This window comes from Cydia pomonella, chromosome 19 (genome assembly GCF_033807575.1).
Source record: "Cydia pomonella isolate Wapato2018A chromosome 19, ilCydPomo1, whole genome shotgun sequence".
Lineage (NCBI taxonomy): Eukaryota > Metazoa > Arthropoda > Insecta > Lepidoptera > Tortricidae > Cydia > Cydia pomonella.
The window spans coordinates 10,721,121-10,747,781 of NC_084721.1; the positions used below are offsets into that span (position 1 = coordinate 10,721,121).

A 26,661-nucleotide genomic window follows, 5' to 3' on the forward strand; every position below is an offset into this window, starting at 1 on the left:
GAGTAGAAGTGTATCCATAAGTAAAGATTTTGGTATCAATTTAGACTCGAAACTACATTTAGATAAGCGACTAATATAAATAGAGGTAAAGCTTACCTCTTTTTATATAAGGCGCTGGTTAGGTCACAAATAGAATATGCCGTGTCGATATGGATTCCTTTCTACGATAACTATAAAAGCTAAATAGAGACTGTTCAAAAGAAATTCTTGCGTGCCATGCACCACCCACCACTACCAGCTTCTCGGTAAGTACAAATAACATAACTTACAAAACCGACGCCTCCTTCTGGACGCGATAGTCCTATATAACCTCTACCATAATAAATTCGACTGTCCCAGCCTGAGCGGGGCTATTTATTTGCTATCAAGTACCGACACGGGCACAACAGCATGCTAAGATGATGAGGAATGCAATGAATAAGCTGTCTTATAATGGAACCTTTATTTCTAAAATGATTTACAGTTTTAAAAAATCACTCACTAGACCCTACCCAGAGATTCTACCCACAGTGTTGTGTTCCTGCCGGTGAGTAAGGTTACCCGAGCTCAACGGGGTGCGGAGTGTTGACTGCTTACCATCAGGCGAGCCGTATGCTTGTTTGCCACCAACTTAGTACAAAAATAAATGACATGCTATAAAATGTCTCTAATTTCGGAGTGCCTCTTGGTATATTACCAAAGTTCTCTGACTCATGCTATTTTCCTCCAGTTTGGACCTAGGTACAGTTCATTTGATGTCATCCTCCCATCTTGTTTGATTTCTGTTTTTGCTTCTCTTCAAACCTCTTGGGTACGTATCTATAAGTATTTACTCTTTTATTGCCTTGAAGACGTATTCAGATTGTAATCACAGGTTATGAATTTGATCTGGATTTGTATGCATATATTCTTTCAATGTCATTTCTGGTTGAAGAAATGTAATTTTTTTACAATCTGAATACGCCTCCTGATCCATTTTTCTCGATTAAAAAATGAAGGTATTCTAATCAAGAAAATTTTCTCTGCTGCGGTTTGGAATCTTCCCCAAGTTGTGCATAGCAAACAGGGATAAATTTTGCATCCTGAGACCTCGAATGTTGACGGTTTCTATGTCTGTGTTGCTTATCATCAAATTTACAGAATTATGGTTTGAACTTGTTCGGCACATTGAGACATTAATTTTAATATACAACTGTATCAGTTTTTATCATAATCTGCAGATAAATAAAATTAATTGTAAATATTTGAGATATTGTGATAATAGTCACATGTATTACCATGCGCCGTAAATGCTAGTAGTTTATGTATTGAAATATTTTACCTTATTAATTAATAGACTTACATTCTGATTAAAGCAAATAGGTACTTAATAAGACTCCTTTTAAAACGACTTTGAGGTATTTTTATGTGTCTAATGTGCACAAGCTAATGTGAGTATATTGGCTTCTCAGGGCTAAGTCTTTATCACGTGAACCAATTGCAACAATTTTTCACTTTAATTAAAATAAAAAGTCAGCATTAGAAACCAAAACAACCTTTATTCAGAAGTAAAACCATGTTGTTATTACAAATAAATAAAAAACAAATGTGTATATATTATTACAAACAACATTTTCTGAAATAATTAATGCATAATTAAACTTAAAATCAAATAAAATGGAAAATAATGATAAATGAGATCTAAACTATTTGACTTAAAACACTTAAATCTGAATTATAAATAAATTAAGACTTAAAAGATTTAGCTAGTCTACATGACTAAATGTAGGAATACAGAGACTAGCATGATAATAATACTGCTCTTGACGAGAAGGGCGGAGCTGGGTTCATCGCAGTCATCATGTTGTGAGATGCTGATGAAGTAGGGTTGATGGAGCTCCTCCCTCGTGGCCATGTAGGTTTCGATGGCGTATTGGGCATCGTTGTTTAGTGTGCGAGAGCGACTCAGCTTGAACGCACCGACTGTAACCGATAAATACATTCAGAAAACTGTCAAAGCATTAATTGCAATACATTGTTGGTGAAGTTAATACAGTACATTACTTAGTGCTTATCATAACTAAACAAAGGAAACAAATAAGACGGGCCATAACTCTATGCAATAGATACATTCGTTAAATTGATTACAATGATACATAGGGGCCTGTTGGCGTGCGTCATAAATAATCAATGCGATGACATGTCTCATTTAAGTGGTTTTTTAATATAGACAAATGGAGACAACTTCAAGGTTTTGGCAGGTAATTATAAATTTGCCTGTTTTCATCGATAAACATATTTGCCAAATTAAAGTTCCGTACCTAGTCTCTGGAAGGAATTGATATTAGTGCAAGTATATGCCAATGCATATCCTTCATAGTCCGTGGTTAGAATATGGACTTCCACAGGCACAGATTCTGGAACAAAAATAATAATGTAAATGAATATTTTAAAATTATAATATTTATAACACGTACCTACTGAATTAGACGAATAACGGAAGTGAAGCGAAGTAAGCTAAGTCAAATCAAACAAGTAATGCCACTCAAAATGCAGTTTAACTGCTAAACAATTCTAATAAAAATAGAAATAGAAATCAATTTATTGTAACAACCTTCTACATATAGCGCCACTTCTGTTACAAAAAAGAACTTACTCACTTAATACTTAAAATTAAAAAAAATATAGATAGCATACAGCAAAACAAAAGGAGTAACACAAAAATAAATATATATTGACGCTGCTATACGGATGGCTACAAAGGGACACCACTCAGCATATGCTTTGGGAATAAATACCACAGCGCTGGTCTTTCGTGGAGCCCCGGGCCGGAGGATAGCTTTAACTAATTACCTAACGGTAGTGACAAGCATGTGCAATATTGCATTGCTTGAGAAACAGATATAGACGAAAACAGTTGAAAATAACAAAACACTTACTATAAAAATAGAAAAACGGTTGTAGGCAGTTTCATACTTATTAGCTTATATGTTACGATGGTAAGGATATATATTTATACACATTATATTTATATATTATGAAGAACAAATAAGTATATATACCATTTAAGAAGTTGAGAAATATTATTAAAATTAGGACAAATTACATTGATATCTGAAGATAAAAGGAGATGACAAGAGTAGGTATAATATTTGGGTAAATGCGTAAAAACTTTAAGCCTGGCGATTTGGGTAATCCATGGTAAGCGACGGACACGGCATTTGCAGACTAAAAAAGATATTTTCTAAATTGGAGTTTGAATGTGAAAAGTGTCGTGGCGTTACGTATAGGAGGAGGTATGTTATTTCAGCACTTCGTGGCAGAGTAGCGAAAGCTGCCACGAAATGCTGCTGAACTGCCGTGTCTCGGACAGATTAGCCGAATGGCTTCTCTAGTCGGGCGGGTGGAACACTTTAATTTGGTAAAGAGGTATAGAGGTTGTTGATAATGGATCACACCGAAAAGCAGAGACGCAAAATGCAACGAATGACGTGCATCCATTTTCAACATCCTACTACTATTAAGATAGGGAGTCACAAGAGTCCGTGAGGGAATCGGGAAGCAGAAACGGGCGCAGGCATTTTGGATGCGTTGAAGAAGCGCTTTAGAACGAGCAAGTAGGCAACCGTTAATCACAGTGTCGACATAGTTGAGCCTGGATAATACCAGGGTGTCACATAATTTTATCCTGAGATCAACACTAAGATGTTTACGCACCTGGTACAGTACTCGTAGTAAAATATCTCTGATAGCTTTATTAATGGATATGCAAACCTTATCTAGCAAAACTGATTTTTGTACAATAAGTAACTCTTACCTTCACTGCCTTCAACAGGTAATTGGATTGTGACCGTAGCTCCACTGACAGTAGCGGTGCCTTCTCTAACATAAAGAGTTTCGTCGTGAACTTCCCAGTGCTGCACTGAGACGCTGCTTCCGTCAACGTTTAATTTCGTTCCGATGCATGTGCCGTCATTATTGGCTGTGTAAGGGTATCGCTCAATGTGATACCATGTGCCTGCGAACTGTGAAAACGATTGTTTAAAAATCGCTATTTGGGAACACTAACTTATACTGGGTGTCCAGTAATTAATGGATAACCTTCTAACTACCGACACGGCACTTTATCCTGGTCCAGAAAATGCACTTAAAACATACAGTAAACGTTTCATGGTTTTAGGAACTATCGAAATGTTCTGTCTTTTTTAATAGCTTAACTTCAATCACCATCTAGGCATGTTGTTGTAAAGATTTATAATCAAGTGCTACCTTAATTTACATTGTAAATTCGTTTGCTGTGTGGTACAATAAAGAATATTTACTTACTTACTTACTGATGGACTTTCCATGGACTCCATGGAAAATTAAACATTATTTGTAAAACATTTTGTGTATTTGTACCACTAGTAAGTTCCTAATAAAATATTATCTAAACTATATATATATACGGTTCTTACTTGCGTTATATCGAAGTTTCCTTGCACAGGGATACTGGTATCGCATTGGCCAGATAAGATGACTTGCGTACTAGCGTCATCGCTATAGTGGAAGCAGGCTGCGTCGGATTGGTTGACGGCCTCATAGAACTGATCGTGCAGGACTGGGTTGGCGTCAATAAGGGGCTGAATTGCAGCGCTGGCTGCGTCAGTTAATTCGCGAGCTTTGCTGTGTTTAGCGCTCCATACTGAAAGAAAACATGACACGACTTGATAAATACCTAAGAAATAAGCCTTACGGCCCGATTCGAAGAATGATTAAGACACGTTTAAGATCTTGGAAAGATATTTAAAAGATCGATAACTACGAAATGTCAAAATTAGCGTTTATTTCGATTCCGCTGTGAGATATTTACGATATTTCTAACGTCAAAGTGACATTGGTTGCCCGAATCGAGCTGCTTCTGTCAATTATACGACATACAAATGATATCTAAATGAGAACTTATCTAAACCAGAACTTATCGTTATATCGTTGGGTCGAATATGTTGGATATTTCATTCTTCGAATCGGGCCGTTAAGTCGATACTTACTAATACAGAGGGGTAAAATGTTTTTCGGAAATCCGGCAGTCGAATTTATATGAAAATATGACGTTTATCATGACATTTCTAAGCATTGTTCTATCTAAAGTCGGTGCGGTAGCTTGGACGGACTCTAAACAGTTTTCGATCGCTTAGTGTTCTACATTGTTTCTACGAGCTTCTTTCATAATAGGAATATTTCAATGCTCCATGTCGTCAAGTACAACAAAATTCACGTAGTATGTTTAAAAAAATACTTACCTCGCCGGTATGCACCCGATGAAGTGGTCACATCCTCGCAAGAATAGAGAAGCGAATACGTGTTGTAGTCCGTACCGAGGACAATCCATTCTAAAAAAAAACTAAATTTAGCCTCTAAGCGACAAATTTGATGTGAAGTAATTAATTTATTAGTTTGTACAATGCTATATTAAAAATATTTTTCACCACACCAGCTAGTTCTCTTGATTGTTCAATTCTGATATGAAAGTTGAATTTTATCCAAATGTGTGGCCAAGTAATCTCATTCAAATTTTGAGTTGTTTACTTATGTTGGCTGGTAGAATTCACTTTTAAGTTATGAGTTTGAATGATAAATAACACCGCTGCCTATTGGGCATTCATCTTATAAAAAAGGAACCTCGACACGGAAAATATGTTATTACATATTTATCATTCTTCTTCTTAATTTTGATTTAATTTATTTTAAGTTAATTTATTTTGATTTAGCTTAATATTTTAGATTAAAAAATATATATCATTTACATCAGGCTTCTAGTTCATAGCACAATGAGACAAACACATAAGTATTTATAGGTATTAGTATTTTCCTCGCGTTGATATGAAAAATGTTGTTTTTCACTCGGAGGCAGTTTTTTTTACGTTCGCACCTTGAAACCCTCACAACGCTCAAGATTCCACTTTTCGAACCACTCGCTACGCTCGTGGGTCAATTTTCGAATCTTTCGCTTGCTAGGGTATCAATATTAGCACGAGCGGTTAAACAATAACTGAGTAGAGTTAAACGTGTAAAAAAATAACTATTACTATTACGCTACCCAAATATGGTGCATTATTTAAATTTTTTGGGTATTTTTAAAAAAAAAAACGTAATAAACACTACATTGTATTCGATTATTCGATAAATTTGGGTATTCTTACGAGTAGTGGCTCCATTTCTAGTGATCGTGATGAGTCCATTCTGTGTAATGACGGCGAGGCTTATGGTCTCATTGGCCACGTTATTGTTAACGCTGGCTTCGATGACGTAGTAGGAGTCGTCGCTTGCTTGCCCAAAGGTGGCACTGGTGCACTGGCCCGGGGAGCCATCGGTGGGGTAGCGTTCAATCTCATGCCACCAGCCTAGGTACTGTTGGAAAAGAGTATCTATGATATCAGCAACAAGTCGTCCAGTGACAGGATTTCAAAGACCTACGGAGAAGGAGCCCTACCATTTCAATCTGGAATTAAACTCTATGACTGTGGCATAAAAGAGGAGTTTTTATTTAGTTGACGACTAGAGTTTTACACAATAAAGATAGGATAATTATTTGTTTTAATTTTAATGATAAGACGACCGTATTGCTCAAACAGATGTGCTGAATGGCTGTTGCGTCTAATTAAAACCAACTTCAAGTCTTGCCTCAGCCAACTTTGTACAAGCCCTGCTTTATTAAATATTATATTTACCCGAGAAGCTTCGAATCCCTGCATGCCAGAAACTTCTCCGCAGGCTCCAGGGAACAACACAGATTCTCCAGGTACTGGTTCTGGCACATAGAAGCAGTCCTGGTCTGTGTGGGTTTGGGTTTGGTAATAATCTCCGAGCAGACCCTGGGTGTTGCTGATGATGGTGTTGATGGCATTATTTGCTTCATCAGTCAGGGCAGGGCTTCTGCTGAGTTTCCAACTGTAAACTATAAAAATACAGGTTTTTAAAAATATATCTAGAGGGCTGCATTCATCAATTTAAAGGTGCATCCACACCGCCAGTTTAATTTTAGTCGAGAATTTAATCTTAGGAGCAGCTCTTAAGAGGAAATACCAGCTGAACCCCTTTTAAGATATGAGAACTTTAGTTAAATATCTCCATCGCACTGAGGAGGGCGGCTCCTAAAATTAGTATAATAAGGACAACAGTAGCTTAGGCGAGACATCCTGCGTAAAAAAAGTCGGAAATCGGGGTTTCGTTCTCGACATTTCTCTCCTCTAAAACTTAACCAATCATAACGAAATTTTGGGAACGGAATGAGAATAAAATTATCTGTGTCTGATTGATTTTGTAAGGTGTCTGTTTACGGCGCATTTATTAGGCCGTTTTAGCTCTTTTTAAAGTATACTAGTTTCTTATAAAAACAAGAATATAAAAAAAGCAAAACGTACAGACACAATTGCTACTAAGCGTCGGGTTTGTACCATACGTCACTTACACTGATTTGCAGGATAGCGAAAAGAAGCAAAAAATTTTTTTTTCGAAAAGTATTATATTTAGGAAATATTGAACTTATTTTTATCATTTAGGCACATACGTTTGCTTTACGCCACCATCGCTTATATCTAAGATTAACAAAATTAGAATTTTAATATTATTGATATTAACCGCAGAGCGACACACGCGCGATTTGAAAACGCGGTCCGAGAAGAATATCCCCGAAAATTGGATCGCAACATAATCGACATTATTATACGTGAGTAATCCGTTTAAAATGATATATTGTACTCACAGGAGTTTTATACGTAGTTAGAGCAGTCTAGTTCAAGAATAATATTGACGTTATGTGTATTAAAGGATATGGACTTACCTCTTCTAGTACCATCGCCTAGGTTACGACAGGCGTAAACTAGGGAGTAGTTAGAGTAGTCAGTGGCAAGGATAAAGTGCTGCTGCACAAATTCCTCTGAAAACGGAAATGTTAATATCAAAACATTTGCCAGTGTTCAAAAAAGATACGAAATTATTTTAAATGTATCTCACTAATGTATCTCAGTAGTGTGCAGTGAATGGAAAATTAAACTTGAAACGCGTTTAACCACCATTTTGGAGTCAACAGCCGGTAGTCCACTTGCTACTTGCAAAGTCCAGCTATCGTTTTACAAGAGCTAATAAAACTACCGCACATTGTCTCGTACTAACCATACAACTTTAGTCGTATTTAAAGCTCCTAATACCTTGATACTGGCAAAATAGTCCCACTGAACTGAAGCCATAATTTTAAAAGAATGTGTTAATGAAATATTAAATTACTACATCTCAGCACAACACCGTAATGTCATCGTATCTACAATATTTAAGACTTATATTATGAACAGGACTAGGAATCCAATGATAAGTTAATGTCTCTGCATTCTGATATTACTATGTATAATCAAAACTACTATCTTTAAGAACGACGAAAGTATGCAAAGAATAATACCAACCTCCGTTTTCCAACACAACTGTAACAGTGAGGAGTCCAGTGCCCCCAGACGAAAGGCGAGCGATACCATCCTGTACCCTCAGCGTTTCGTTGACAACCATAGTGTTCCGAATGGTGACGACGCCATCGACAAGAGTGTACTGTGCGCGCGGGCAGGTGCCGAACTGAGATGCGACGGGATATCTACCGACATCATACCAATGGCCGAGGTACTAAAAATAATGATCTATTAGGTATTAAAAGGTCAAGTGTCGTATACTGAATTTTGAAATCTGATTCAATTTTATGACACATCGTATTAGTATTTTATAAAAATACACATTTAAATTATATTTTAATATGAGTTATTGCACTTGCAAAAATCAGTATGTCTGGATTTATGGTTTTCAATATATGGAAAATACAATTTATTTTAAATTCCTCGTTTTTGATTTACATTTATTTATTTTGTAATATTAATTTAAAATATAAGATTTAGGGATTGAGTATGTGAGCAGAGTCAGTTGCTTGCTTCACCTGCACCTAGACGCTTGCTTCAGCGAGAACACAATTACATTTTCAAGGCGTTAAAGGAGTTAATATTATAGAAGTTATGATTAATTATACAATTATTTAAAGTACATACAACTTTTATGGTGTTAGTATATCCGCGAGTTTTTTTTCCAAGTCAAATAATGATATACGAATAAAATTTATTTATAAAATACTTACATTAGTAGGGTTGAAATTGGCCACACCGCTGACAGTGGGGCAGGCGCCAGGTAAAACAATAGCCTCGGGAGTCCCTTCAAAGACCGGGTAATAGAAGCAGTCCGCACTTGTTTGACCAGTAGTCTGGTAATATGTATCGAAAAGGTCTAAGGTGTCGGTGACCACTTGAGCTATTCTGTCATTGGCAGCCTGCGAGAATCCTAATTGCGATCTGCTGAGTTTCCAACTGTATACTGTTAAAAGAAATAAGTTAGATGTATCTTGATACCTACGTATTTAACAATAAATACAAACGAAATTAAGTCATGTACATACTTTGTCTATTGTTAGTGCCTTGAACGTTTTCGCAGCTATACAGCAAAGCGAATTCAATGTAGTCGGTATCCAAGATGTGTATGGTCGTTGTATATGAAACTAAAAATAAAGAAATAAAATGGTTAATTAGCGAGTTCTCTGTATAACTCATTAATGGGCCGGGATGACAAGGACAAGTATATACAATTGTATGATTGAACAAAATGTGTTTTCTTAGGAAATACTAGGTCTTAGGTAGGTACTAGCAAGGGTCTACGGAAATCTTGCAAATTTGCTAATTGCAACTTATTTTTATGTGACGACTTATTTTAGATTCCATCAACTCGTAGTAACCCTTACACCCTGGAGGGTGGTGCTGCATCGGGGTCCATCTCATGACATAGGCCCGGGCAGCATCCACACGGTGTACCTTTACATTTCACTAAATTGTCCAAGTGTCTAAAGGCCCTTAGACAGGCTGGCATCAGTTCCGCGTACGTCTTTCGAATATTTGGAATACAGAATACTTACGGTCAGCTCCGTCACTAAGAGTAGCAGTCAAGGTTCCACTGCCGTCATCAGCCACAGTGGCAGTGCCTGATACTGTAGTCAGTCGCTCGTTGTAGATTATGGTCTGGGTCAACGTGAAGTTATTCTGAGTAGTGGACTGGAACTCGTTTGCGGCGCAGTCGCCGCTCTGGCGAGCAGAAGCAAACCGGGCAATCTCGTGCCATGTTCCCGTGAACTAAAATAAAATAAATTCCACCTTATAAAGAATACAATACAAATACTTTCACAAAAAAGTGGTAGAAGTAGGCAGTTTTATCAATAAAAAGTGATATCAATTCTTTTAAATAGGAGGGAAAGGGAAAAAAGGAAACAGCAAAAATATAGCAATTTATAATATAAATACAGATATGCGCAAATGGCAGATATATTAAAGAAGTTACATATAGAAATTCATATAGTGCAAAGAAAAATATGATATCTTATAGATTTAAAAAAAAAGTCCCAAGACGCAATACTCAATGACACTGTAGCTGTCCCGTATTCCCAATAAATAAAAAATGACGGTTCATCTGATCTTCCTCGCGTTGTCTCGGCATTTTGCCACGACTCATGGGAACCTGGGGTCTGCTTGGTAACTAATTCCAAGAATTGGCGATAGCACTAGTTTTTACGAAAGTGACAGCTATCTGACCTTCCAACCCAGAGGGTAAAACTAAGCCTTATTGGGATTAGTTCGGCTTCCTCACAATGTTCTCGTTCACCGAAAAGCGATTGGTAAATATCGAATGATATTTCGTAAAATAGTTCCGAAAAACTCATTGGTACGACACAGGGTTTGAATTGAACCCACGACCTCCATAAAAAAATCTGGGTTTGAAAAAAACATTTGAAACAATTTTACTTACTTGTGTAGCTTGGAAATTTGCCACTGGCGTAACAGTTCCACACGGTCCTTCTAGGATGATAGGATTGCCAGCAGGGATATCGGGGTAAGCGAAGCACCCATCATCAGATTGGTCAACAGTTTCAAAGTACTGTTGATCCAGTACTTGAACTTGCTCCATAGCGGTGTTGATAAGATCGGCCGAGGCCTGTGACAGGGTTTGGTTTCTGCTCAGTTTCCAACTGTACACTGTAGGAGTAATTATTATTGGCATAAGAAAAAGTCACTCGCTATCATAACAAAATATGGGTAGCTCCCGGGAGTTTCATTGGAACTGATAATTTTCTGGATAGCTAACAAGAGTTCTTAGACCTGGGTAAGAGTAAGTAAACTTAACTATCGATGCTTCTCTCATATACTAATGATCGCGCAAAGTTTTGAATCAGAATCAGATTCATAAAATAAGGTACAATAATTTGATATTATAATTAAGCATGTTTGCAAAAATAAAATAAAAACTAAGTTCCTTTATTCTTTATTTAAAAAGGGGATTTATGCTTTTTATGTACGTACTTGGATTTATGCAACTTCTCCCATTATCTTTTTTTTTCTAACATAGCGATCATATACCTATGTAGATATAATGTTTTGTGTAAACTTTATAATTTTTATTCTCGACCCCGATCGATCGAATTAGAATTACAAATAATATCGATGACAAGTATTAGCGAAAAGTATCGATAGGTAATTCATTAATATAGGAACTCTTTACCTGTCAATAAATTATGCGATTTAGAATCCGAGATCTGTTCCTGAATGATACAACTTTTTTCCCAGACCGTTCAAAAAAACGTAGATACATATTGATACATTAGGCGCCTGATTTGTATTTAAATTTCTTGATTTGAAAATATTATGTTCAGATCAAATCTGAATTGAGCTCCAAAGTGCACTCAAAACGTTGAATATTGAGTATCGTTTGTTCATTTTCTTGTGGCACTCTGTGATATCAATCGTAACTTAGGTGCAGAACTTTTTAAACATACCTGCTCTACTCGCAATATCAGTATCCAGCTGAACACAACTGTAGGCCAAAGCGTAGTTCTCGTAATCCGTAGCCAGGATCCAGTAAGGGAATTCGATGGCTGTAAAATTATGATGAAAAATAAGTTTTGGGTTTAACTAAAATAGTGAAAAGAAAATCTTTATATATGTATTACTATTGGGCCAATCAAAGCAATTTGAAACCCAACATTTATTTTAAAATTCTTATGCCAAGCCACCACCATCCACCATCTCAGTGGTCCTTACTTTGTCCGCCAGCAGTCATGGTGAGCACGAGTCTACCACTTCCATCATTAGAGACCAGAATAACACTGCCGCTAGATGACGTTAATGTTCGATTAACAACCTGGTTAGACACCAAATTCAGGCTGTTGCCAATGCCCGTGCTAAATTCGTGGTTGACGCAGGTTCCGGTCTGTTGTTCTTTTGGATAGGCTTCTACTTCATGCCATGAGCCGGTGAACTGAAGACAGAAATTTGTGTTGCCATTAAAATTAGCATTCTGTTTATTTGAGGGATTTGAGGTTTTATTATAAATACCACAAGTAGTGACCATGTATCAAACTATAATAAATATATAAAACATAAAGGTATATATATGGATTTATAAACACTATTTGGGTAATAAACTTCAGAACCTTTTAGCATTAATTAATTTCTCTTTTTTTTACATTATTAATATTTTCAATGACATCGAAAAAAAGTAGAATACGTTCGTGTATGTAATTTTAAGTTTAGGTATAAATTAAATGGAGAAATAAATAATGAATTGTTCGAATGTGATAAAAATAGGTGATATGATATGTGCCGTAGTAATAATAAAACCGCCTTGTTTGGAAACACATAGGTTTAGATAAATTGTATAATTTTTGTTTTATGGGTCGTAATGTAGCAATAGAAGAGTCTTAAAAATATTATTTTAATGTTTATCTGGAACAATTCGTTGGGTGATTTTTGCTATTAATACAAGGTGTTTTTAGGGTTCTGTAGCCAAATGGCAAAAAACGGAACCCTTATGGATTCGTCATGTCTGTCTGTCTGCCCGTCCGTGTCACAGACACTTTTTTTCCGAAACTATAAAAAACTATACTGTTGAAACTTGGTAAGTAAGTAGATATATTATGTGAACCGCATTAAGATATTCACACAAAAATAGAAAAAAAAAAACAATAAAAGTTTAGGGGTTCCCCATACTTAGAACTGAAACTGTAAATTGTTTTCTTCATAAAACCCAAACGTCTGTGGTTTCTAATATCATTTTTTTTCTAAACTGAATAGTTTGTGCGAGAGACACTTCCAAAGTGGTAAAATGTGTCCCCACCCCCTGTAACTTCTAAAATAAGAGAATGATAAACCTAAAAAAAATATATGATGTACATTACCATGCAAACTTCCACCGAAAATTGGTTTGAATGAGATCTAGTAAGTAGTTTTTTTTAATACGTCATAAAATTTAAACAATTTTTTTCTCATTAAACCCATACGTGTGGGGTATCTATGGATAGGTCTTCGAAAATTATATTGAAGTTTCTAATATAATTTTTTTTCTAAACTGAGTAGCTGGCGCGAGAGACACTTCCAAAGTGGTAAAATGTGCCCCCCCCCCCTGTAACTTCTAAAATAAGAGAATGATGAAACTATAAAATTTATATGATGTACATTACCATGCAAACTTCCACCGAAATTTGGTTTGAATGAGATCGAGTAAGTAGTTTTTTTTAATACGTCATAAATGGTACGGAACCCTTCATGGGCGAGTCCGACTCGCACTTGGCCGCTTTTTCATTTTTAAGTCCGTTACTTTCAAGGGTGCATTCCCGAGGTTAAATTAAGTAACTTTCTCAAAGAAATCGGTGTTCTAATTATCAGCATTTTGGAGATAATGATTTATTTTTATCTGATAAGGCCCCTACGAGCGTGTACACATACTTTAGGGCCTGTTTACATATTGATTAGTGTTTAGTATGAGTTTATACATTTGCTACTAATCGCAAGTACTATCTCAGACGATCGATATTCGAAATGTTATTGATATGTCATAGTTATCAATTGTTTGGTGCATTTAAATAAGGTATAATGTCCGTGTTACAACAACGCTATTAATGACTTTTTACGAAAGAAAAATTAACTATGCTTTATAACATAGTTTCCTTAAATGTATATAGCGATACCCGAAGTTCTTCTTCTTCCTCTTCCTCGCGTTGTCCCGGCATTTTGCCACGGCTCATGGGAGCCTGGGGTCCGCTTGACAACTAATCCCAAGATTTGGCGCAGGCACTAGTTTTTACGAAAGCGACTGCCATCTGACCGTCCAACCCAGAGGGTAAACTAGGCCTTGTTGGGATTAGTCCGGTTTCCTCACGATGTTTTCCTTCACCGAAAAGCGACTGGTAAATATCAAATGATATTTCGAACATAAGTTCCGAAAAACTCATTGGTTCGAGCCGGGGTTTGAACCCGCGACCTCCGGATTGCAAGTCGCACGCTCTTACCGCTAGGCCACCGGCGCTTTCACACCTATAGCGATACCCAAAGTTAACGGAGTTTTAAAAAATACAAGCTTTTCTTACCGATGCCAGGTTAAAGCTGGGAACGGCAGCGATGGTGTCATCACATGTGCCAGGAAAAACCACTCGCTGTCCTGCTTGGTGAACGGGGAAATAGAAACAGCCATCCGCACTCTGGTCGGTGTCTTGGAAATACGCGGTGTTCAAATCTACGAGAGAGGCGATCACTCTGTTGACTTCAATTTGTGATGCGGCAGATAGTTCTTGATCTCGGCTTAAGATCCAAGCGTTAACTGTAAGAAATAAGAAAGTTGGTTTACCATTTTACATTAAATATTATTTTAATGCACTTATTAAAATCTAATAAATAATTAGAATCCTACCATGATTTTTTATTACATATAAACATATTGTTTTTTGACCTCCCCATCGGCACACAAACCTCCTCAAGGTTTTACCTATAACCTTCTCTCTTCTTGTACATATTTACTATAATACATGTTTTTTTTAACACGACTAGGTATATTTTTTAAACTATTTTTTGAGGGTACTTTCAATTTTAAACGATTTTCCAGAAGATGTTAGTGTAAAGTACTTAAAAAAAGTTATTACAATCGAACGCCAAGCCAGCTGGCCAAGTTGGATCTGGATACAATTAGGCCGGTGTGTTTCAATGGCACTCCTATACCTTTTAGCCCGTCTGTAAAGGATTTAGGTGTGCACTTGGATTGTACTTTGAGCTAGAGACCGCAGGTTGCCGAAATCAGTCGGAAGGTTACGGGCACCCTTCACGCTCTTAACAAACTCAGACACTTTTTGCCAGTCAAAACTAAAACTTTATTAGTTAACACCTTAATCCTACCCATTATCGACTATGGTGATGTGTGCTATCCTGACTTAAATGAAGAGCTACTTGACAAGTTGGACCGTCTTCTTAATAATTGTATCCGCTTTATCTTCTGTCTCCGGAAATATGATCATGTGTCCTCGTTTCGTTCCCAGTTGGGCTGGCTCCCTATTCGTCAACGGCGTAATATTCGTATGCTCTGCACTCTCTATTCCATTCTCAATGATCCACACTCCCCTGAATACCTTAAGTACTTCTTTCACTTTTATGGTGCTTCTCGTGACCGTCAATTTCGCTCTACTGGCAATCTCTCTCTTTCTATCCCCACTCATAGAACAAGCTTCATGTCTAACTCTTACGCCATTCAGGCAGCACGTCTCTGGAACGGTCTTCCCCCTAACATTAGAAAAGCTCCCAACAAGTTTGCTTTCAAAAAATCTGTGCGTGATTTATTTGCTGGCAGTTTAAAGATCAATTAAGTATCAGTCTCACGAATCGGTTATGTATATTATGTATATATATGTATATATATATTTATTTATTTATGTAATGTATGTATGTGTCTTTATGTATTTAAGTAGTTTATAATTAATTTATGTGTATTAGGACTCTAATTCTTTCAATAACAATTTCTTTTAGTTTTAAACGCGCCGCCTACAATCTTTTCTGCTTTGCCCTAAGGTTGACTGGTAGAGAATGCCTCATGGCATTAAGTTCGCCTTTTGTACATTAAGTTTGTCTTTTGTGCAATAAAGTTTTAAATAAATAAATAAATAAACGCCACAAGCTACTTATACTAAGAATCCAGAAAGAATTATATCGTTTTTTGGACTCCCCATCGGCACACAAACCTCCTCAAGATTTTGCCTACGATGGGTCTTGTATTAAATTCTAGATTGTAACTTGTTTGTTTATTCAATAATAGAATAAAATTTACCATTTAGGTAAAAGTATCATTACTTATGGAATGGGTTCAATATCAGATTGGAAATTCTATAACAAATCCATTTAAAACCAAATTTCAATAAGCACGTAACAAAATCAAAAATTCGTACTTGAAAAATAAAATGCTCTAAAATATAATATAATATAAATATATCATTTTCTGCACTTTTTTGGAACAACAACCCTCCTTGAAAGCATGAAAAATGAAAAACATATTTCAAAACTTTGCGGAATAGATTCCGATTGCGCTAAGTTTTGGCAGTGACAATGATTATCTCACAGGAGTTTCATACTTGACGTAGCAATTGGCATAAACATTTTGCATTTACAGACGCTAACTGATAACTTATTTCTAAAAACTGTATTCTTACCTTGTCTCTGGGTTGTTGATATATCAATACAAGAGTACGATACAGTGTAGTTGGTGTAGTCGGTTTCCAGGATTAGCAGTTCTTGATAAACTTGCACTGGAAATTATAAATAATAGTTTGAATGTACCGATGTGTTAATTTAATAAGTAACTATTTAGGTCACAAAAATCTAAACACGCCTTTATTGTCAAGGCGTTAGAGTGCGTGTTCAGATATTTGTGAACACCTCGTCCGCTCCGATGTATCTGATGGCGACTGTATGTATAGTGAAGGAAATTAATTCCTGTGCCACTTCGTATATTGTCACAGTGACTGTAATGTGACATCCCTAATGGCTTTTATATTGAATATTATACTTTGGTACCTTGCAGCGAAAACAAGGGATTGACAGAATTAAACACCAATATAACTGTTAGCGATATTAACTTTATAAACAATATCATTATTAAAAATGATAGCTACCGCTAATATGGCACGTTGCTTATCTTCTTTAATACATTTGCGATTTTCTATGACGTTAGGATACGTCGATTGATAATAAGTTTATCTAAATTCCAATTTGTCAAGGACTCGTTTTTGCCGGGAAAAATTCTTGTGTGTGTGTCTATTGATTATTGTATTATATAGATTATATGAAGCGGCCATAAAATCAAATTCTTTATCTGTACAGTTGTCTACATTAAACACTAGAATATCTGCGAAACATAACAACCAAAGTCAAAACTTACTTGTCCAATTAAGCATGCATGTAATACTTTTTAATGTTTTGTTTGTCTATGAATTTGGAAGTTAAAGCAAGAGTGCAATGTATTAAAGTGGAATTCAATACAAATTGCGAACAATGTAAACAACCAAATTTACTCTTATTACTTCGTAATCTGGCTCTTTTTAAGGGCAGCCGTATTACGAGTATATATCAATTTCAGTGAATAGTACGTTTTCAAAAAATATAGGTTGTATTTGTCATTTCTTCTTAACTTCATATATCTACTTGAAAATAAACTGTTCTGATTATGTAATAAAAAAAACAAGATATTGGAGTCTTGTTTTTTTTATAATCACAATTATGTCTTTGTATGTCTTTTTAAATTACACTTTTTTTATAATGGATGGCTCATTTGCTATCCATCTAGCAAAATGTTGTTATAATATTCAACATATGTCAAGTACTCCATTTTAATTGTTGTAATTTAATTTGATTATTTTAATTGCGGTTTCGCCTAGTGGGTAGTGACCCTGCCTACGAAGCTGATGGTCCCGGGTTCAAATCCTGGTAAGGGCATTTATTCGTGTGATGAGCATGGATATTTGTTCCTGAGTCATGATGGGTGTTTTCTATGTATTTAAGTACTCGTATTTATAAATATTTATACATCATATATATATATTATTGTCTAAGTACCCGCAACACAAGCCTTATTGAGCTTACTGTGGGACTGTCAATTTGTGTAATAATGTCCTATAATATTTATTTATTTATTTTTCTTTATTTATAAAAAAGTAGGTCCAATTCAATTAATAAGTCCTAGCGAGAATTCAAGTCAACGGTTATTTACATACCTCCTCCTACGTTCAAACTGACGTTTAGCCTTCCAGATTGATCGGTGCCGATGAGTGTTGCAGTTCCAGTAATTGTTTCCAGTCGCTGGTTGAGTACTTGGCTGTTCACTACGTCGACTGTCGTTCCCACTAGCGTGTAATCTGCCCTTGCGCATGTTCCAACTGCGTTGGCGGAATAGTAACTTGAGATCTCGTGCCATGTGCCTGTGAACTGGGAATTTTAGTTTAATATATAACACGCTTAAAATTGATGGAGTTATGTCATCAGTATGATTCATTGGAGAACTATGTTAATCATTACATTATCATGGGCCAGCTCAGTATAATCATCGTATTTACCCTAATCGCGATAATGTAATATTGTAGGATATTTACTGAGAGTATTTAGTATTTCATTATCTTATTAATTTAGCCATATATTCCGTCATTATCTATCGGTCAACCATGTGAGTACACAAACGTGTGGAAACTCTAGGTCCATGGGGTCCAAGCGCGCCCAATCTTTTTTGCAAAATCGCGTAGCTTCTGGTTGACGTTTAACTTGTGACCGAAGAGCTGGCGAATTCCTCGTATCGAATAGTCTTGTATAGCAAACTTACGCGGGTTACGTCAAAATTTTGTACGACTGGTATAGAAGCAGTGGCACACAAGCCGTCGAGTATCACAGGCTGGCCTGCTCCTATCACGGGCAGCTGAGTGCAGGCTGTCGTGGAATGGTCGATAGGTGTCAGGTCGCTCACGCTGAGACTGATGGCATCCAGCAAGGTGTTGGCGGCGGTCAAAGTTTCTGCGGTGTCATACGAGTTGACCGCTCTGCCCAGTTGCCAAATGTTTACTGAAAATTTTCAACAGTTTTTTTAGTCTTAAAATAAGTTTACCGGGTTTATTTAGTCACCTGCAATAAGTTACGGGCTGAATACGTAGGTCATATTGAGCTACTTTTACTATAGGACCAATCCCGAAAAAAAAAGTTAAAAACTCTTCCATAGAAAATGTCAAGGTCAGACAGCCAAAATGTATGAAACAGTCAATTTTTTTTCGCGATTTAGAGGTTGGCCTATACTAAAAGTTGCTTAATATGATCTATGTATTCACCCCCTAAATTATTGCAGGTGATTAAATAAACATCCTTAATACCTACTTTTTTTATAAATTATAATACTCATAAATATGGACATTAACTATAGTTTAAAGTACTTATGATTTATGTCGCACAGTTTTATGTAGAGTTCGCATACAAGTATCCACGCCATATATGACATAGCTTGGTGTGCAAACATAGCTGTAGACGAATAACGAACTTTAGTAGCAGGTAAGGAATATCGAAAACGAAAATAATATATGCTGGTTAATGTTAACATTAAAGCAAAAACTATAGGTACTTTGGAACATTGTGTATGGTCTTAAATATTTTTTGGTTTGTCAATTATTTTGTCGAAAAACTTTAATATTTGAACTAAAATAAAGTCAATAGTTTAAAATGTGCATACCTATTATAATAACTTACATTCTCTTTGAGTTGTGCTTACGTCAACGCAGTTTAAGGCAATGGTGTAGTTTTCGTAGTCAGATCCGAGTATCCAGAAGTCAAATGCTGAAATTAAAAATGTAAGTGTATTTAATTTTTCTAATAAAAACTACATGACATATGGTATCTTATAACAAATAAAACGAAGGAGATAAAGCCCAAAGTAATCAATAGCATAAATGATGTCCATTCTAATATCAAATAGAAAGCTGTGCAAATGTTAAGTAACGTCATAATTTCATAAAAAAATGACGTTTAAAATAACTTGCACCGCCTGGGCTATCAAAATCACTGCCAACTTAGCTTGGTCTGACTCTAATTACTTCTAATATCAGAATGGCCATTTTCTGCCGAACGAAAGATTGAATTCATAATGATTTAAACTTACGGGTGGCAGAATCGGTCAACGTTATGGTAAACTGGGCCGTGTCATTAATAAGGGTCGCCGTGCCAGTAGAGGTCTGCAGGAAGTTGTTCACCACCGATGGGTTGGAGAAAGAGATGGCACCGTCGGTGCTGGTGGTGAATGACAGCGTGGAGCAGTCGGCATTTGAGGTCGATGACTTGCCGATTTCGTACCATGGTCCGGTAAACTAGAAATTATTACGGGGTCAAACACGGGCTCAAGCCATAAATATGAAATGTCTAAAAACAGCAGCTGTTTGACACAGATTACTTATCAAAAATTGTGAGTAAAATTTAATCAAAGATGTCTATAACTATTAAAATAAAAAAAATAAAAACCCCTACACTATACAGGGTGTTTATTTAATCACCTGCAATAATTTACGGGGTGAATATATAGGTCATACTGATACTGAGCAACTTTTACTATGGGCCAAGCCCGAAATCGCGAAAAACTTCATCTTCTCTGACTTTGATATTTTCTATGGGAGAGTTTATAATTTACCTACATACTCTATATTTAAAAGAAAATCCATGACACACAAATATACCAAGATTGCCCTCCAAATGGCCATCGCACAATAAAACCACCATACAGATTTTTACACGATTCTCGAAGTAATCTATCAATTTTTTTACATATTTTCGGACATGAAACTGCTTTGAGCCTTAGAAAAAAATCCACTTTTCTCGACTAAAAGATTTTTCAACTTCAACTGATGTAATGGGAGTATACCGTATGCCATACGAATAAATAAATAAATAAGCGGGAATATGGAAAATGATTAAGGTTGAAGGGTTACTTAGCGATAATAGGATTGTTAATGTTTTTATTTTGTCAAGCACTAACAACATGACGTTCGTGCTAGAAAAATCTCTAGGTATACAAATAAGTAACTCAGAAAATGCGAAAAAGGACAGTGGTTTGATACTTAATTATGTATTGAATTTGTGGACATGGGTGGCTTTACCGCACTTTATTAAGTTTGATATGTCATTTTCGGTTTTGTCTGTGTTTTCTCTTTCCTTTATGAAAATATAGAACTGCGCTTTCATATATAATAGTAACTCAGTTAGTTACATAATAATTATATTCGAGTTATATACGCCTGATTTTAATTTTAATTCTAAGATATGAATTCGATCTGGATTATAAATGGATCGGATCTGTCAGTTTCAAAAGTGATGTTTTTGGTTGAAGAAATTTTAGAAATTTTAAAATATTTAATAATTTGAATACGCCTGTTAGTTTTGGACCAATAGTATGGAATAATCTTGAAACCATCACTTTTCTCAGTAGTTAGCGCTTTAAAACAAACATTTTAGTGTTGTTTTAATAACTAGCAGATGGTCAACGTTTGGTTAGTAAAGTTATATTCGACTGACTTTGATTTTATCTAAGGGCGCCGTCAAATTTCGAGTGCCCTTAGAGAACTTAAAAATGTAAAACTGTAAACTAGGTAGCGCCATTAAATAAGAATATAATTAAAGCTCTTAAATTAGCTCTTAGTTTTAATATGACGATAATTATGAGATACCTATTAGATTTTAAATTTGGGATATTTCATTATTTATTTACTTTTTACTTTAACGGTAATTTCGAAGTACCTTTTTGACTTATCAATTATTCGTTTTCATAATTTATATTGTTTTTTGATTATTATTGTTGACATTATATAATTGCATGTTTGCATTGCATGCCAAAGTATTGACGATCAAAATATAAATTCATATAGATTAACGTAGAATAACTTATACTGTAATTTATTATTTTGAAATAAATAATTATTTATACAACAATTATGATTCTCGCGGCATTGTGTCATGGCGTTGTTGTTGTTGTTGTCAGTATTCTTCATTTACTAGCCCCTGACTACCTATATACCTGGCTTGATTCACCAAATCACCACTCAACCTACTTATGTCAGGGTCATCAATTTCACCTTCCTATAAACTAACAATCTGTTGTTGTACGTCAGGATTTATCTTTATCTTTAACCGGCTATGCCCACGGTCTATATCGTAGATTACATTTTCATAAAAAAACTACTCAAGATAAACTGTGTTTGATGATATTGAAGCACAGTTTCATTTGTGCGATAATGGTAACTTATCAGTGCAGATAATTACGGAATTCTGGTAAAACTCCGTGACTCAGGCTCAATTGCAAAAAAATAACTTAATTTGGAAAAATATATGATTAAATATGATTGTTTGAAAATATGATGTAAAATGCGTGAGGCTATTTTGTTTATTATATTTATTTAGCTTCGCTTGATTAGGTTGTGACTCAAGTCTAAAATTCTCATATTCCACTGTACTATTTCTAAGAAATTATATTTAACACCATGTATCTTGATGCATCACTGTACTGTACATGGTGTTAAATATAATTTCTTAGAAATAGTACATTTTAGTATTTTCTTAGGAATTTGGATTATGAGAATTGAAGACTTGACACAAATCGTATTTATATACATATAATTCGCTACTATATCGGTACATTTGTGTTATGTGGCAATATCTCTGCATTACTGTTAAATTTTGAAATTTCGTATGTTTTCTTGATGGCAGTGGCTTTGTTAACAATCACCAAGAGGCGATATTATAGTCCTTTTGATGACAATATATTCAGTTATCAGAATTGGGCCCCAGCGTGGCATTGACGTTTTAAAATGTTATCGTACGTGATCTAAAAGTGTCATCACAATGAAAATTTATCAGTATTTTCCATTGAGTTAAGTTAAGATTTGAAATATTCGTAACCACTTGTTTTTGCCTTTCACTTCACTTTATTTCAGCCTGTGGGCGTCGATTGAAAACGTCTTCAAAAGCCGCGAGACGCCCGGATCTAGTAAAAAGTATAGTATCTACATCTAACTAACTGGACAAGTTTCGTTGCTCTTATATTCGTTGATCATTTTCCGGAGCTAGCTCGTATTCTATAGCGAGTGTTGGCAACGTGGTAAAGTATGGTGTTTCAGTGTATTATTTTTTCACTCTGTTAATTACTGTTGGTGCATACTAAAAATTGCACTTAACTGATATTCTATTTCAATTTGCTTTTGAATTTACCATTTGAATCAAAACTCATGGACTATGAGAGTAAAGAATTATAATGAAATTATAGAAGAATTATAATGAAATGTAATAACCTAAATGTTTTTCCGTTGTTTTGTTTATTTATTCTTAAAAGATTTTATCTAATTCACTGTTGATGGACGCTGGCATTCAGCTTCATAAGATAACATTTCTACAATAAAGTTAGTTAGATTTCATGAAAGACTATCTCCTTAGTATTTTATTGTTACAAGTATTTAAAATATTGGGAATTTCAGCTTCGTAACAGCCTACGTCGCCTAATTCAGTTTAGAGCTTAGAATAGCAAAGGAAGCAGATCATTGTGCCGGAGCGACGTTGGAAACATCATGACCGGTGAATCGACCACTTACCGAGTCTAAAACGAAGTTTTGCATCGAACTTATTGAACTACATTGTCCTAGTTGCACTATTTGCGCACTTCCCACACTCGCGAGCCCCAGCAACCCAACCACTAACAGAATCATTCTGTTCATCTTATGATCACCACGCACTGCACGAAACCTAACACTACAATGGTTGTGTATCTCCCTGTTTATCATTTTTATACAATAGCTTATCGATTCTTTTATCTTAGGTTATAATTATTCGCTAATCGGCTGATAGGTGAGATTATTGTTTACAGTAATTGGATTTTATGCTTATATAAACTGTAACGTCTTGTGAATCCCCTGCAGTATCGTATAATGCCGTATTCGAAACTGTAGCTTATGTGTTTCTGAAGACAGCTCTATAAAGCGGCTTGGATAAATATAATTATATAAACCATATTCTAAGAAAATAATTTTATTTTAAAATATAATTATATTAGCCCATTAGGATGGATTATATTTTTTTAGGATGTATAACTGTTTTGTATTTGCACCTACACCTTATACCGTCGAGTATTATACCAATTATAATCAATTCACCATGGTTGAATATTAAATGTCACTTAGCTCATTTTCTCTCTCTCTCTCTTCCCATTTTTGAAGTCACTGTACATTGTTGTTGGCTAATAATTCTTCACTTCAGTAAAATCAGTGCGAAATACAAATCCTATCTGTAAGAATATTTTGCCTTACTTCGAACGTTCACTGATATCAGAATGATATCTGAATTATGGTATTAAGTTATCGTGCATTTCGCTCGTAGTTGTCCGTACATGTATTGGTGCGAGCAAGATGCATGATACCTAAAAGACATCATTCAGATATCGATTGAATATCAGTGTACTTTCAAGTCGTATGGGTTACCATGGCAACATACTAATAATATTACACTAATGCCGTTCGAGAAATGGGCCCCTGTAAGCATCTCGAGCGTGGCTGTATCGCTATAGCTATACAGAATATCGAGAACGATCTCCGCTAGTGGTCGACAACACAATTATTCAATTGAAATGGGCGTAATTTGCTAAATCACCCGCGTCCTCTAAGCTTTCCACTACTTATCAGCCGATGTATTTGCCCTGCTGGGTGCTTTGCTTACCTGATCAATCAATCAATTGATTTAAATATTTATTGCAAACGTTATTTATTTGTCACACGTTTAAGGTTTTATGTCTATTAATACGAAATTCATTTCTCGTAGTAAGCAGAAACGTCTAAAAACGATGCCATAAATCTTAGAAAGAAGCTAATTATAAGCTTGTTTATTTTTAATCTTGCATTTTTTATTATACACGGGGTTGTTTTTAGACTCCGTTAACTTCGGGTTATGGCTAGTACATTTAAAGGAAACTGAATGGTATAGTTATATTTAATTTAATTTAAATATTATTATGTAAAAATGAATTAATAGCGTTGTTGTAATTGTAACCAGCACATTTCCAAACAATTGAAAACTATGACAAATCAATGATATAAATAATTGATTATCTCCAAAATGGAGTTAATTAGGATACCAGTTTCTTTGAGAAAGTTACTCAAATTAAGCTCAGGAATGCACCCATGAAATTAACGGACTTTAAAAAAAGTCCGTGTGTATGGTCAAGCTTTGTACACAGTAGAAATACCTCCTAGAGATAAATGGACCAACGACCAAAATGAACGTCGAAGAGGAAATCCATATGTGGTATACGGATGGTTCCAAGAAAAGCAATGATGTAGAATGTGGGATCTATGTTGAGAGACCTAAGCTCAGAGCTAGCATGCATGGGCAGACAGGCCTCAATATTTCATGCATAAGTCTTCGCCATCAACAAATGTGCGGAGATTAACCTGGATAGAAACCTAAGACCAACACATCTACATCAACTCAGACAGCCAGTTTGCTCTGCTGGCACTAGAATCCTTTGAGTCTCAATCAAAACTAGTCCAGAACTGTAAAACAAACCTAAATGCACGGACTAATTCCAACAAAGTCGATGGCTACTAGGGCACTCTGATATTAACGGAAACGAAGAAATGGACGAAATGGACTTGCTAGAAAGGGCACAGCCACACCCCTGGTCGGCCCTGAACCGTTGTGTGGAATCACAAAATGGAATGCATATTCTCTGCTGAGCAACTTAGAAAAAACGAGAGCAATCGATGGGTGGATATTTGTCAAAGAACAAAAACACTCGAAAGCTCTAATCCAATGGTTCAACAGCAAAACTGCTAAGGAGCTTTTAGGGCTCATAAACACAAAACTTGCGCGGTGACTAGAATATTGACTGGACACTAAGTTGAACAAATACATGTTTCAAATTGGAAAGAAACAAGATGCGACATGCAGGTTTTGCAAGGAGTCAGAGGAAACTGCAATGCACATTCTCTGTTCCTGTGGAACATTAGTCATCATCATCATCATCATATCAGCCTTTTATCGCCCACTGCTGAGCATAGGCCTCTCTTCTAGTACGCCACTTACCACATTAGTGAATGTCAAAAAGAAGTACCTACTTAGGGCGGCATATATTGCAACCTTATGAACATTACGGCCCAAAGAATCTGGAACTTCCTGGCTTCCTCGTGCATTAATTATGAACTTTAAAGGGCCTTTATAATATACCACTGCTTGGTCGACGTGACAATCAAAGACCCACAACACCCCAATAATAATAATAAATGGTTTAGCTTTCGAACTTCCGATTCAGTGATTTATCAGAGTGTAGCGACTCTACCTGAGTGCTTCAAATGGCACCCTGTCTCTCAGGGAACAGGGCTTTTGACTAGCTACAGCCAAAAAGCGTGAGTTGCAAGATTTGCGATCTCGGGGGTAGATGTGGAAATGACTGGCGGGTAGATGTGGAAACTTCTGGCTGGTACTCTAGGGAGTGATTGCACAAAAGATCCCGTTAGGTCGAATTATCTCCGCAAGGGCCTCCAAAATTATGAGATATTATAACAGGGCAATTTTAGTTTTAGTTAATAGATCTATTTCCAATTTGATACTAATTATTGATCTGTCAGTATCATACCTATTGGAAACAGATCTAATAACTAAAACTATAATTTGCCTGTAAGGGTCTAATGGTCTAGTTTAGTCAGGCTGTAGTGTGGAGGATCGTGTCCAATCGTTCTTACTTCTAATCAATTGGAGTGTTGAAGCCTGCTCGACGCCGGTGAATCTTTCC

General features: G+C 35.9%; 1 protein-coding gene across 1 annotated transcript; it reads right to left on the bottom strand.

The window, feature by feature from the left end:
• Window positions 1–1,497: 1,497 nt before the first annotated feature.
• Window positions 1,498–23,643, bottom strand: LOC133528578 (uncharacterized). The gene is made up of 22 exons (XM_061866013.1): window positions 23,474–23,643; window positions 20,005–20,209; window positions 19,596–19,682; window positions 18,688–18,923; window positions 18,089–18,299; window positions 16,529–16,624; window positions 14,429–14,658; window positions 12,105–12,321; window positions 11,840–11,938; window positions 10,816–11,042; window positions 9,932–10,145; window positions 9,422–9,520; window positions 9,107–9,339; window positions 8,397–8,607; window positions 7,781–7,876; window positions 6,669–6,895; window positions 6,141–6,348; window positions 5,241–5,330; window positions 4,416–4,642; window positions 3,776–3,983; window positions 2,280–2,375; window positions 1,498–1,941 (listed from the first exon to the last, which is right to left on the bottom strand). The coding sequence occupies exons 1-22, from the start codon at window positions 23,594–23,596 to the stop codon at window positions 1,730–1,732; spliced, it is 3,852 nt and encodes a 1,283-aa protein (XP_061721997.1). The 5' UTR covers window positions 23,597–23,643; the 3' UTR covers window positions 1,498–1,729.
• Window positions 23,644–26,661: the final 3,018 nt, after the last annotated feature.

Excerpts from the sequence above, each read along its gene's own strand:
- LOC133528578 (XM_061866013.1), bottom strand. The coding sequence starts at position 23,596 with ATGAACAGAATGATTCTGTTAGTGGTTGGGTTGCTGGGGCTCGCGAGT. Across the intron at positions 19,683-20,004 it reads GTTGACCGATTCTGCCACCC|CATTTGACTTCTGGATACTC; the intron begins GTAAGTTTAAAT and ends TTTTAATTTCAG. Across the intron at positions 6,896-7,780 it reads AGGCGATGGTACTAGAAGAG|TTTACAGTTGGAAACTCAGC; the intron begins GTAAGTCCATAT and ends GTATTTTTATAG.